This window comes from Sinocyclocheilus grahami, unplaced genomic scaffold (assembly GCF_001515645.1).
Source record: "Sinocyclocheilus grahami isolate Dianchi unplaced genomic scaffold, SAMN03320097.WGS_v1.1 scaffold1162.1, whole genome shotgun sequence".
In the NCBI taxonomy this organism is placed as follows: domain Eukaryota; kingdom Metazoa; phylum Chordata; class Actinopteri; order Cypriniformes; family Cyprinidae; genus Sinocyclocheilus; species Sinocyclocheilus grahami.
The window spans coordinates 71,955-86,470 of NW_015506341.1; the positions used below are offsets into that span (position 1 = coordinate 71,955).

The 14,516-nt window shown below is 41.7% G+C and overlaps 1 protein-coding gene across 1 annotated transcript in view; it reads left to right on the forward strand.

The window, feature by feature from the left end:
* The window catches only part of LOC107567472 (slit homolog 3 protein-like), a 90,991-nt gene that overhangs the window by 40,190 nt on the left and 36,285 nt on the right, over window positions 1-14,516 (forward strand). Inside the window, exons 13-18 of the mRNA XM_016253164.1 lie at window positions 1,652-1,726; window positions 2,266-2,409; window positions 3,464-3,607; window positions 6,699-6,862; window positions 12,788-12,923; window positions 13,677-13,745. Of these exons, the coding sequence (XP_016108650.1) occupies window positions 1,652-1,726; window positions 2,266-2,409; window positions 3,464-3,607; window positions 6,699-6,862; window positions 12,788-12,923; window positions 13,677-13,745 (732 nt within the window). The remainder of the gene's footprint in view (window positions 1-1,651; window positions 1,727-2,265; window positions 2,410-3,463; window positions 3,608-6,698; window positions 6,863-12,787; window positions 12,924-13,676; window positions 13,746-14,516) is intronic.

Sequence of the window (14,516 nt, forward strand, 5' to 3'; positions counted from 1 at the left end):
TTATTTCCTGGTTTTAATCTACACATTTGGTGCATTCAAGTCCTCCTGGGAATTTTGTATTTGCAAATTGGGAAGTCGTAATTATGCCGTCAGGTGCATTCAAATCAATTTGATTGGAGCAAGATGCAAAGTGAAAAAATTATTTTCAAAGTAAATAAAACAAAGATTACAGAGATTACAAAGATTAAAAAATATATACTATTTCAGTCTTACTATTATACTATTTTCACTTCAAAATGTAACATTTAATTCAATGTTATACTTGCTGTTTCTTTGTAAATATTTGTCAAATTTACTAGCAGTTTAAAGTAAATATTTTCTGCATAAAATTCAACAAGATTTTTATTCATCTACTAAATGATGAATAAAGAATTCACATTATGTGTGTTTTGCTTTTTTATTCAATTTATGAAGGTGCTGTAAATCAAATTATGTGTTCTATAATTGTACAATACTATGGTATTTTTAAATGCAACTTAGATTAGCTTTATTGTAATAATCGTTCCATTAATATTAACAAATTTACTATTAAAAAAGGCTGGTGCTGTTCATGTGCCTTTAACTTGTAGATGCGATTTTTCCGACATGACTTGAATGCACCAGTTTTGGAAGACATGATATATTGTGTAATACATGCACAGGGGTTTTCAAACTTTTTTTTTTTTAATGGCCTGATTATACTGTGAAAAATTAGTATTTTAAATGTGTGTGAAAATAGAAAAAAGTCCAAATTTGATAACGGACTACCACATATTTTAAATGTGTGCAAAATATTATATGAAAATATTTACAATAAAATTTTGTGCGGCCATATCCGTAAATTCATTGTCTCTTCATATTCGTAGTCTATTTTCAGTAGTGTAGCAAAATATGAAGCACTTTCACCCTCATGCAAAATTCCTGATTGCATACATTTTTATTGAAATTACTGGATTTTGCCCAGGAATATTTGCAGAGCACTGGTAAATGTGACTATACTTTTAGAATTTTTCTAATTGTGATTAATCTCAGGATTTTCAACCAGTGTTTAAAGCAGAATGAAATAGTCATAATGTCAATTGAGAACATATTTTATTTGATTTAATTTTTTTATTGTTTTACATAATAAAATTGTACATAGTGTTATTTATTTATTTATTTTAAATTTTAATTGAATTCATTCATTTTATTTTATTTTTTTATTTTTACGTTTCCTCCTGCTTTTGCAACCTCCTTGCAACCCCAGTTTGAAACCCCTGGCATAAAGTAGTATGCCATTCCAAACTACATCATCTGTTTCCAGATGTCTCCATTTATCTGCATTGCCCATTAGCCCGCCTTCCATATCCACTGTTATTATTTGAAAAAGAATATGTCCTTCATGTTGTCATCATGTGTATGAGAGTCACATATCGAGCGCTCATACCAGAGAGAGCGATACTGATTTTTTATTATGATGACATCACAGTCCTCCCACATAAGAGACTGAAACAGAGACAGCGCCTGAATGATAATCACTTCCCATCACCCTTAGCTCTCTTGTCTCCATCTCACACCTACATGCTCCAGTGAGGTTTCCTAGTACTTTTTGCTGTAAGACTTTATCTTATTATTATAGCTTGTGAGTACTATACTTACTGTTGAACTATTAACCTCTGTCTCTCTCCACCAGACGGCTGAACGACAATGAAATCTCCGTCCTAGAGGCTACAGGGGCCTTCAAGAAGCTGCCAAACCTGCGCAAGATGTACGAACTGGTTTACTTCTCATTTGCGTTTGAAGGGTTTGACTGCTGATTGACATAGGCATATCTGAAAAATGCAGCTTTGTATGCAGTCAATGCTATGGACAACAGGACAAGAAAAGCTTCTGGAATACTCTAACCTAATAGGAAAACGCATGCAGTGATTTACTGTTAGGCAATATTTGCAGGCCACTCCAAAATTGGAAAGAGCGGTGTCCGCTCAGGAAGAGGACCGGTGATTTATCATGCATGAAATTGCTTACTATCTAGCACAGTTATAAATTGGGCAGATCTAAAAGCCCGACCTTAGATTTTACTGAAGCACGGTTTAAAATTAAGCTGTGAATCTTCATAAACGTGTGTTTAGGATACAACCACAACCTATTCATGTGATGAAACAAAGACATTTGCTGTGTACCATTGCAACCTGTGCTTTCTGCCATTTGTCAGAGTAATAAATAGCACATTTGAGACACATTAAAAGAAAAGCTTGCGTCAGAGCGCAAGGGGAGTTAATGTTTTCCTCAATTCTGTGTTTGCAGAAACTTAAGTAATAATAAACTCCGGGACATCCGTGAGGGGGCGTTTGATGGGGCCGGAGGTGTTTTGGAGCTGCTGTTGACCGGAAACAAGTTGCAGTCAGTCAGCGGACGGATGTTCAAGGGTTTGAGCGGCCTCAAAACGCTGTAAGTATTGCCACTGTTTCACGTTTAAGCTCATTTTTCTACTGTTATCCTGATCATTAAAATGAAGACATGCCTCTGAGCCACATTTACATTCATATATTCACACGGTTCTGAATATAAATGCACAAACGCTAGAGTTACGACACTGGAAATGTGCTTCAGGAATTGCTCATATAGGCTATTTTAGAAACAAATTTTCAAGAAAAATTGCCCGTTCTCAGCAGAAACCAGACTGTGATCGTCAGGTCTAATCAAGACTTACGGGCATAGATGTCCTCTATGCCGGAGCGCTATCGGAAACAAAGATGCTAATACAATGCATATGAAGCCTGGTGGTTAGAAAAAGCCTTCCTAAGGTCTGCTGTGGCTCTAATTAGCTTAATTGGAGAGAGAGGAGTGCATAAGAGCAAATGAATGGAATCATGGTCCTGCAATATTAGATTTAGTGGCTTTCAAATCCCAGGAGTATGTGTCCAAATTGAGTTTGCTCGTCTCAGATCCCTGTTTGTCAGAGTTTAATGCCGAATTTGCTGCTTTCAGGTTTTCATCACGGCAGACTCTGGTTTGCATTTAGCCCGTTTGTGCTGCTGAGGGCCTTTAGGAGAACCTGATTGATTTGGGCAGCTCAGCCCTCCCCAACCACACACACAAACTCATCTTGTCCCGTGTCAAGCGGAGAGCTGCCTCAGCGGTCTGCGTCTGCTGCACAGACAGGATCTCCGAGAGCATACACACATGGTTACAGAACAGGCCGCGATCCAAGATCATCTTTTACCTGACAATCTCAAAGGCCAGCAAGCCAGAGACTGAAACAGAGACTTTCCTCCCTTATACCTGCGTGTGTGTTTACCCACTCACTGCGTGCATGCCACATTTTCACAAATTAATGTTTCTGAAGTGACGTGTTAGCAGTCATACCATAAAACCGTGATTGACTGAATGCATTACAGCAGCTGTAGAGTCTCATAAACTCTCCGTTCCTCCCTCCCCGTGAGCTGCGTGCTTCTGTCTGTCAGACTCAATGTGAGCCAACCTGCCTCTGTGTTCCCATCAGGATGCTGAGGAGTAATCAGATCAGCTGTGTGGATAACGCCACCTTCACCGGCCTGAGCTCCGTTCGCCTGCTTTCCCTCTACGATAACCGGATCTCCACTATCGCCCCGGGAGCTTTCAACACCCTGCATTCCCTCTCCACCATGTGAGTCCTCCACCCTCTCTCACACACATACACACACACACATTCCCCTCTGTGCCATGGGTTCACTTGATCAGTTATGCATCCACAATCGACTGAAATTCTTTAGTGCTAAAAAAATTGAAATAATAAGAATTAGGCATTTTAAAATCGCAACTATCTCTGCTGCCTAATAAAACTATTCACTGAAGTTGCTGTATCCGTACCAAACCCACAAATGAGTTAGTTGAAAAATTCACAAAGATGCAGGAAGTCAAACACAGTCTATCGGGTCACGCACCACCACCAATCAAGCGCCTATTATATCTTCATATGCAAAGCACATGAGGATGTGGTTCGAGCAAAGAATTCTTATTGTTTGCAGATGTTTTTCAAAATTATGAGGTTATGTTTTCTTGTCTCGGTTGTTCTTGAACCTCAGATGAGAAAATTTTGGCTTGCCCTATGGGGCAGGGTAAATTATTCAAAAATGGCTAAAAAGGAAAATTGCTCTGCTGTCTAAAAATGGACTAAAGATCGTGTGCGATGATGATGTCCATACAAAGGCAAATGGACTGAATTCATTCTTCTGCCATTTCATTTTTGTTTTTGATTGTATGCTGTAAAGAAACTGGAAACAGCTGGAGAAAATGGAGAGTGGTGCATTTTTGAATACAGATTAATATCTGCATAGCTTTTTGTGGGGGAGGTAAACAAAGAACTGATCAACAAAAAAATGAACTCTAGTGTGTCACAGCCCTGAGGGAATGACAAGAAAGAGAAAGATCAACAGAGAAAGCTGAAAGAGATCTCACAGATGTTCATAGATAAACAGATGCTGTTAAGCATTCAAAATAACTTCTGGTGGAATCATAATTTAGAAAAAAAATGGAAGTGATGACTGCCAACACAGCGAGCATCTGTAACCATTTGAATTATCATATCAGGCTGTATTCCTGGCACACATCTCAATGTGCAGCAATACACATGGTTCTCTTTTTCATTCAGTGAACCCTCTCTACTAACCGAAATGTGTGAGCAGATTCTGAGCAGAGAGACTCTCAGATTGTTCTGATTTGCATAGGGTGTCATTCATTCCTTTCTGACCATTTAATCAAGTTTAGCATGCATAAACAAGAATTTACACAATGAAGTCATCTAAACAGTAACATATATTTTCCTTTTTTATCAAGGCATAAACAAGGCGTAAACTTTTTTCTAGCTTAGCACTATAGCATAGTTTATGTTTTTTACTTTGTTTTTTGTTCTGTTTTGTTTTGCTTTGCTTTTTTTTTATGTTGACATGTTTTGTTTTGTTCTTCCATACTTGATAAAAACATACATATTTCAATTTTATTAATTTTATTTTTTATTTTTAAATATTGTATTCTAAAATTGAATATAATATTCTTAAATATTATCTTCTATCTTTTATTTTCTATTATTAAATTAATAAAAATTATCAATTTTATTTTAATTAATAAAAATGTAATTATTTTTTAAATATTCTATTATTTTTATTCTGTATATTATATTTAATAATTTGTGTATAATAAATAAAGTCACTTGCTACTGGGTCATGGATTGAACTAAGCTTTTTTTTTTTTTGACCTCCATGTAGAATGTAACGTATACTTCTTTTCAACTAAATAAACATTAATACACATGTATTCCATATATTATGTATGGAAACTGTTGAATGTTGAATTCTATCTTCCTCCTTATGCCATAAGCCAACTTTTTTCAATTGATCTGTTGTGCATGCTATTTCTTTCAGTCTCTCTTTTTCACTTTATTTATTTATTTTTTTATGTTTTGCCCCAGCTCTCTAATTACCTAGTGGCTGACACAACCATGTCCATTTCAGCACAGGGCAGCTAAAAATATCCAAAGAGAGAGAGACAGAGCGCAAAAGAGAGAGAGAGAGAGAGATAGAGAGCAAGGCCTCCCCAGCTATTCTCTTCCCACAGTAGTGCAGCAGGCATGTTGGGCACACTTCCCTCCTGTTTCTCTCTCACTCCATCATTCATCCCTCCACCTCTGCTGAAATTAGAGCGTAGCGGGAGTGTGTTTCCGGTAGGAGAGTTTGGAGTGAGCAGTCAGGACAGAGGTTATTTTGAATGCTCTCACTTGTGATTATCACAGTAAAAAATAACCATGTGTTTTGTCACTTATTTTTAATTTGTTAAATTTAGCAGCATAAATATTCTCTCATGTCTAGTTTGTGATGTCATTCCCAAAGCAAACGTCTGCCTCACTTGTTCTCTCTCAGCTGTCTTGTGTTTCTTTGCCATTTGAAGCGAGCACAGAAAGTGATGTAGGAATAATTCAAGGCAGACACATTGATATAGGGTGTGTTAACATGAGCCCATCCCTTTAAGCTGCGAAGCATCTATTGGCAAAGCAGCGGAAGGTCAGCACACTCGATTAATTTATCCCGCAGGCTGTAGTGTATAGCAGTCACTCTCAGCTACTCTAGTTCCCACTGTATGAAAGAGTTCCTCTGTGCCTGTACTAGCGCTGCTGCTGCTGCTGCTCCTGGCCATGTGTTTCAGCAATGCATCAGTTAAATGAGCGTCTGAGTGGGCCGTCAGCCGGCTCCCTAGTGGACCTTCTAGAGTCATTGCTGGTAACGCTTTCAACTCAAGGCAAATATTTTATGATTTAGGTCTGTGTGCCACCACCTGAACGTTCAGAACTCAGTGAGGACACATGAAAAATGGGACAATAGGTTAATTCTGAATCCTCTAGTCCAGTGGTCCCTGTAGCCATTGGTTGATGGATCATTGTGTACCCAATCTTGATGAAAATGTGTCTGTGTCTTATTCGTGAGCCCTCATATTAGTGTTAAAAGCAGTTTACTTGTAGTAGCTGTTATAACAGTTTTATAACAATGTAATAACATAGCAAAAGTTGCTATCAAATATTGTCAGCATTGCAGGCCACATCACAGTCATAATATGTAATTGCATTGCTATTTAAATGCAAATTCAGTTCTCCTGCTGGGTTAAATGGGCTGAAGTTGAATCTTTATGTGGTAATTTAACCCTGCTGATTGCTTTCCGTTGTAATTATATAGTAATGGGGTTTGTGTTTTCTTTCTGTTTGTGTACAGTAACCTGCTGTCTAATCCCTACGTGTGTGACTGTCACTTAGCCTGGCTGGGACTGTGGCTTAAGAAGACCAGGGTGGTTAGTGGCAACCCACGCTGCCAGAAACCTGCCTTCCTGAAGGAGATCCCCATACAAGATGTAGCCATGCCTGATTTCTCCTGCGACGGTATAACTCTATTTTGGGCCACGTCCTCTTGTACAGTGTGCTGCTTGCCCTGTTGATGGATAAGTAACTTCCTGCAAATTCCTGCATCAAAGAATGTAAATTAAGCAATAAATCATGCATAAAGTCATGCATCACATTGATTTTACCATAGTAAAGAAACAAGCATAGCCTGACTACCTTAACTTTGGTGCAATCACAGTAACCAGGGTCCAAAATGTACTTCTACCACAACTGCCAATTGTAAGTGATTAATAGTTTATAAGATATACTTTTATTACAATATGATTGTATATAATAAAATTATATTATGATTTATGATATGAAATGATACAATTATATTATTTATGTTTTATGATATAATCATAAATATTGCTTACTGGGCATTCAATTGTATATTACTGTAAAATAAAAATACTAATATAAATAGATTAAATTATATAAATAAAATATTTTATCAATTATATAAAATGAAATAAATAAGAACATATTTAATTAATATATTTTAAAATAAGGATTTATATCTATTAATAATAAAAAATATATATAATTTAGGGTCATACTTATAGATGACCAATACTGTATGTTTATGTTGAGTTAATTACCGTGTCACTGTTATAGTATACAGGGTTATCACCTCTTTCACAACAACTGAATGTGGTTCATGCAAAAATAACTAATATATACAGTATATAGTCACGGCCACTCAGGGAGGAATGAACGAAGGAGCAAGGAGACCAGGAGTAATATGTCACGGCGCGGTCAGGAAAGACACCGTGTGAACGAGGGTTTTGGGTCCAAGTGCAGGCTTTATTCACTGCCAGGGAAAACAAAGGAAAAAACAGAACATAAACAGAGCTAAGACTCTGAGACACGCTAGAAACACGCAAATGGGCACTGATGCAAAACGGCCACCTCTGGCTTGCATCAGTCCCGGAACAGACACTAGAAACACTCGTACCCCTCGTGACTACAAACAAACAGTATAATGCTCGTAACACGCATCAACCAAACATTATACCAACATTAATCATCCGCCCCGAGTGGCGTGGGGAAGGCGCCTAAATAGTCCTCGTGACGGGCCACAGCTGTGTGAGAGTGAGTGTGTGCACAGGTGTGTGGAGTGCAGGTGATGGAGTCCCGGATGGGCGACAGCTGTGTGTGTGTGTGAGTGGGTGCCCAGGTGTGTGGTGTCAAGGTGACGGAGAAAGAGTCCGGGAGGATGGGAGATGGCGACCTCTGGTGGTGAGAGGGAGAACACCAGACGCCAGCCCCTGACATAATACAAATCAAAAGGGTTTAATGAGGGTAACACTCGGAACACTGGAGACATCAAGTAGAAAGAATGACATTTAACACCAATGGGACACACCTGGGAGCAAATGAACTAATTAAGTGGCGTGACATGTGGCCAAGTATGGTGACCCATACTCGGAATTAGTGCTCTGCATTTACCCATCCAAAGTGCACACACACAGCAGTGAACACACACACAGCAGTGAACACACACAAACCGTGAACACACCCGGAGCAGTGGGCAGCCATTTATGCTGCGGCGCCCGGGGAGCAGTTGGGGTTCGGTGCCTTGCTCAAGGGCACCTCAGTCGTGGTATTGATGGTGGGAGAGAGCGCTGTACATTCACTCCCCCCACCTACAATCCCTGCCGGTACGAGACTCGAACCCACAACCTTTGGGTTATGAGTCCGACTCTCTAACCATTAGGCCACGACTTCTCGTTTAACTGGAGCCCTCTCTGGGCTTAACTGGGGATATGGAGCCCTTCCTGGGCTTAACTGGGGATCAGAAGCCCTCCCTGGGCTTAACTAGGGATCAGGAGCCCTCCCTGGGCTAAACGAGAAATCACGACTTCCCCACGACTAAACACAGCTGGAAACGCATTCACACAACGAGGACAGGAACAGGAAAGACCAAATAAGGAAAACAGGAACATACACGTGACAGATTGCCCCCCTCCCGGACGGCACGTCTCGCACCGTAATAGTACCATCGGGGAGGGGAGGCTGGTGCAGGACTTGAACAGGGTGGAGACAAGAGCCTCCAGGGCAGATCAGGAAGCCATGGCAGAGCAGGGGACTCAGGGAGCCATGGCGGAGCAGACAGTTCAGGGAGCCATGGCGTAGAAGGGAGCTCAAGGAGCCATGGCGGATCAGGGGACTCAGGAGGCCACAGCGGATCCTCCGTGACCCTAACCGGCTCGGCCACGGGCATATGCCCCCCCCCCCATTTTCTTAGGGGAAATTAGGAATTCTGGGGGGCGCTCTGGAGGAGCGGGCACTTGAGGGTGCTCTGGAGGGGATTCAGGGACTGGAGCCCTTCGTGGGCTATACTCGGTAACTGGAGCCCTCTCTGGGCTTAACTGGGGATATGGAGCCCTTCCTGGGCTTAACTGGGGATCAGAAGCCCTCCCTGGGCTTAACTAGGGATCAGGAGCCCTCCCTGGGCTAAACGAGAAATCAGGAGCCCTCCCTGGGCTAAACGAGGAATCAGGAGCCCTCCCTTGGCTAAACGAGGAATCAGGAGCCCTCCCTGGGCTTAACTGGGGATCAGGAGCCCTCCCTGGGCTTAACTGGGGCTAAACAAGGAATCAGGAGCCCTTCCTGGGCTAAACGAGGTATCAGGAGCCCTTCCTGGGCTTAACTGGGGATCTGGAGTCCTCCCTGGGCTTAACTGGGGATCTGGGAAGCACTTAAGAGGTGCTGGCACTGGAGGAGCAGGCACAGCAAGGTGCTTTCAAGGAGCGGGCACTGGAGCGAACTCAGGGGCTGGAGCCGACACTGGAGCGAGCTTGGCTAAACGAGGAATCAGGAGCCCTCCCTGTGCTAAACGAGGAATCAGGAGCCCTCCCTGGGCTAAACAAGGAATCAGGAGCCCTTCCTGGGCCGGGAGTGAGCCACGACCGACGGGCTTGACTTTGGATTGGCCAGCGGTCTTGCCACGGGAACGGCCATTAAGAACGGCGGGGTTCCGGATCGGCATCAGAGGCTCTCCAGACACTGGATGACTGCCTCCTTTCAGTCGAGATTGGTGGTGTCTGGGAGCTCCACGGGGCGATGGGAAGTCATTCGGCGATGAACATCGCCCGTTCCTCCATTTGGGCGGGGAGAAATGAACGTGGAAAAAAACAAAACCCTTTTCAAAATGCTTACTGTCAAGGTCTGCTGTTCTGTCACGGCCACTCAGGGAGGAATGAACGAAGGAGCGAGGAGACCAGGAATAATACAAATCAAAAGGGTTTAATGAGAGTAACGCTCGGAACACTGGAGACATCAAGTAGAAAGAATGACATTTAGCAGCAGTCGGGAAACACAGGGTTTAAATGCACAGACAGCAATGGCACACACCTGGGAGCAAATTAACTAATTAATTAAACACAGCTGGAAACGCATTCACACAAAGAGGACAGGAACAGGAAAGACCAAATAAGGAAAACAGGAACATACATGTGACATATACAGTGCCTTACAAAAATATTCATACATTAATTTTTTTTTTTACATTTTGTTATGTTGCTGCCTTATGATTAACTTATTTAAATTACTTTTTTTCCACATCAATCTACACACCATACAATGAATCCATTCTGACAAAGCAAAGACAGAATTGTCACAACTTCGTAAATGTATTACAAATAAAAAGCTGAGGTAACACTTTACTTGAAGGGGTGTGCATAAGACAGACATGACACCTTCATAATCATGACATGACACATGTCATGAATATGAAGGAGGTTTTATGCATGTTTATGACAACTGTCATTAAGTGTCATTCGCTCAGTTATGTCATTTTTAATGCAAATATGACATTATTTGACCTAACCCTACCCCTACCCTTACCCCTAACCATAGCCCATAACAAAGACATCTCAAACAATGTCATCTTTGCATTAAAAATTACATAACTGAGTGAATGACACTTAATGACAGTTATCATAAACATGCATAAAAAACCTTCATATTCATGACGTGTCATGTCATGATTATGTAGGTGTCATGTTATGATTATGAAGGTGTCATGTCAGTCTTATGCACACCCCTTCAAGTAACCAAAAAGTACATTGCATAAGTATTCATACCCTTAACTAAATATTTAGCTGAAGCACCTTAATAGCCTCAAGTCTTTTTTGTTTGATGCGACAAGCTTTGCTCATCAGCATTTTGCAATTATCTGCCATTCTTCACCTCACCTGTTCACCTCTCAAGCTCTGTCAGGTTGGATGGGGGCAGATGCACATTTTCAGGTTTCTCCAGAAATATTTGATTGGGTTCAATCCCAGGCTGTGGCTGGGCCACTCAAGGACATTCACACAGTTGTCTATAAGCCACTCTTGCTGTGTGCTTAGGGTCATTGTCCTGTTGGAAGGTGAACCTTCTGCCCAGCCTGAGGTTCTGAATGCTCTGGACACTGTATATATATATATATATATATTATATACTGTATATATTATATGTATATATAATGTTGATTCTCTTTCATACTCTTCTATTCCTTTATGTCCACACTGGCCTTTTAAGCAGTTCCTCATGAACCAGAGTCGCACTGTCAGGACGCTGAACAAGGGTTTGCAGACCTCAGCTAGTATTTGCTCTGTAGCCTGTGCCATCCACACCACATCCATCTCCAGTTCCCATGAAATCACGCTGCTTAGATCAGGCCACTGAATCGGCTACTTCCAGACCGAGGCTCTCTCCATCTCCCATCTCCTCGGATTTCCCACACCTTCATCCTCCTCTCCCTGCTTCTCAGCGTCAGAGTAAATCACACCCGTCCAGCTTCCCACAAGGCCGTACTGAGAGGGCAGCATGAGGACAAATTTTCATGAGGCCTAAACATTATCTTCTCCAACTCTGGTTTTTATAGGGAAGAACTTGTGTCCATAAAGAGGGGGAAAACAGAACCTCTCGAGACCGACATAAAGTTTAACAGAGAAAAAGAAACTGCGGTTTGGCTTCTGTCTGGCTGGGGTCCTGTGTTTCAGAAGGCCTCCCTGTCAAAGCTATGGTAGAAACAGTTCTTTTGCTGCTTCAGGGAATATCGTGTTAAGAGAGCCTGCTCAGCTGTAGACGGGCGAAGCACTTTGAAATAAAGAGGTTGAAAGTGAGAGAAATCGCCCTGGCTCGAGGTCCATTAGTTAGAAGAAGCTGTCTGTCAGGGCTCATGTGTTGTTATTCTGTTCGTTTCTTCCTCCTTGAGTGGGGCTCCAAAAAACTCACCACCACAACATCCAGCTATTTCAGTGCTCTGCAATTACAGTTAGAGTAACAAAGTCAAGCTAAATTGATTTACGGGAAGATATTTTTGGTCGTTTGAAAGAGTCCAGTCATTGTAAAACTAGCCCACAGCCCCTTTGGCTCTTCTACGTTTGCAGGCACATCCAGATCCAGCGTTCTCCTTCCAGACTCGGTCTGTGTGTTATTGTTGGAGTATATCTCAGTCTCCATTACCTCCCATTAATGGCTTAATTCGCTGTTTCTTTTTAATCTATAGGGCAATTCAGCCTTTTACAGATAGCATCTTAAAGAGCTTGGATGAAAGCAGCTCGGGAGGAGGCTACAAGTATTGCTTGCAGGAAATGTGGAGCAAGCGAAGCCAAAAGCAATATTTAGCTGCTGATTTTAAACTCCTGTGCACTGTATCACTTATTATGAGCAAGCGTGCGCTGTAATAATGATACCCATGTTTGGAGACCCACATTCCTGAGAAAAGGCTATTTTCAGAGAGGGTGCAATGCAATTTGGTGCACGCAGCACCTGTGCACTTTCATCCGTTCTCTCTCTTTTTCTCCATCCTCCATTACTTCCTTTTAAAGAATTGATGAGTTTCTATATTAGATCTGTTAGCAGCACATATTACGTTTTTGTCTTGCATGATGTAAAGGAGCATAAAATATGCATATCTTCCTCTCTAAGGTACGGAAGAGAATGTCTGTCTGCCGTCGGCCCCTCGCTGTCCCGATTCTTGCTCATGCTCGGACACAGTGGTGCGCTGTAGTAACCGGGGGCTGCGTTCGCTGCCTAAGGGTATCCCTAAAGATACAACTGAAGTGTGAGTTTCTCCTTCCAGCTCCTTCCTGTCATGTTTTCATCTTTTTCAGTTTAGTTCAGTGACAGCTTCAGACCTTTTTTCTGAAATTGATTCTGAGATGGGTCACTCTGATTGTATGAGGGGTAGTGAGTTGTTGCACAGTTAAGGTGTCAGTCATAATCTACTGAACCAATCAGATGAAGAGTGAGCACAGCGCCTTCATAGAACTGCTGACACTGTCGTTTAAACTCGATAAGAGCAGCTCATACTCATACTTCGAGAAAAGGGATAGATGGAGAGACAGGGAAGCAATAGAACAAGACGACAGTGACTAAGAGAAGAAAAGAAATGCAAACAAGTGACAAGGAGAGACTGATGTAACAAGCGGTTTTAATGGCGAGTGTGGTGAACAGAAATATCCTGCCTTGACGCTGTCGGTTTTTCAGCAGAAGGACAGTAATTGTTCTTGGGTTGTACAGGAAAACTCCAGCAGGATTGACCTCTTCTCCTGTGTCATAGTTTTGAATATAATACCAAGAGTAAATTTTGTAGATAAGCAATCCCAGCAGCTACACTTCAGCTACACTAGACAGCAAGGCAGCTCACTGTAACTCCTCTACATCTAGAGCCGCTTTGTGGTAATAAGTCTATTTCTTCCGATGTAAAATGTATTTTTAAGCATGAAATGAAATTTAAAATGAATCTGGTTTTACTTTATAGCTTGTTTGAGGATTGTAAACTTGCCTGTTAACAGGATTTGTCTTACCGTTTCAGATACTTGGAAGGAAATCTCCTTACCTCCGTGCCCAAAGAGCTTGCTAGTCTGAAACAACTGACACTGCTGTATGTATTTCTCCACTTTTCATTTAATTTATTCATTTGCCACACGCTATTATCCAAAAGGACCCACTATGCATTTAATGCCTTCATTTGTATGTTTATTTTAAGTATACAGAATTATTTGTATTTCCAAAGCTGCAGGAATTGTTACGTTTTAGCAAATCTGAGATATCGTCTCACATTGTAAATAATATTAAAGGGGTCATATGATGCGATTTAAATTTTTTTCTTTCTCTTTGGAGTGTTACTTAAGATCTGTAAAGTTGCAAAGACTAAAGTTTCAAATCCAAAGGGATATTCTTTATAACAGTTAAGAGTCAGCCATGCCTACCTAAAACGGCTTGTTCTAACACGCCCCCACATGTCTACCTCACGATGTGGGAAGATTTGCATAACACCGTCCAAATGTAAACGCAAAGAAAGAAGGCGTAACTTTGATTCTCGCTGTAGTATTCCTGTTGCCGTGTGTTTCGTTGTGAAAGCGAAACTACTTTGTTTGGCCTTCCAAAAGAGGACGATATCCGCTTTGTCATGCCTGGAGCTGATCCGTGCTGGTCGCTGAGGAAATACATCAACTTCGTGCTTTGGATCGCAGGATCGGCTTTCACCATGGACGAAGCGGAGTTCAGCCCGGGGTCGTCACATGTGGTTGCCGCAAGCCCGCCGGACGCTCCTTCGTCGAATCCACCGGCTGCGCCGTTCTCAAGCCCGCCCGCCTCCGCTCACTCTAGCCCGCCGTGTGTTTCGTTGTGAAAGTGAAACTACTTTGTTTGG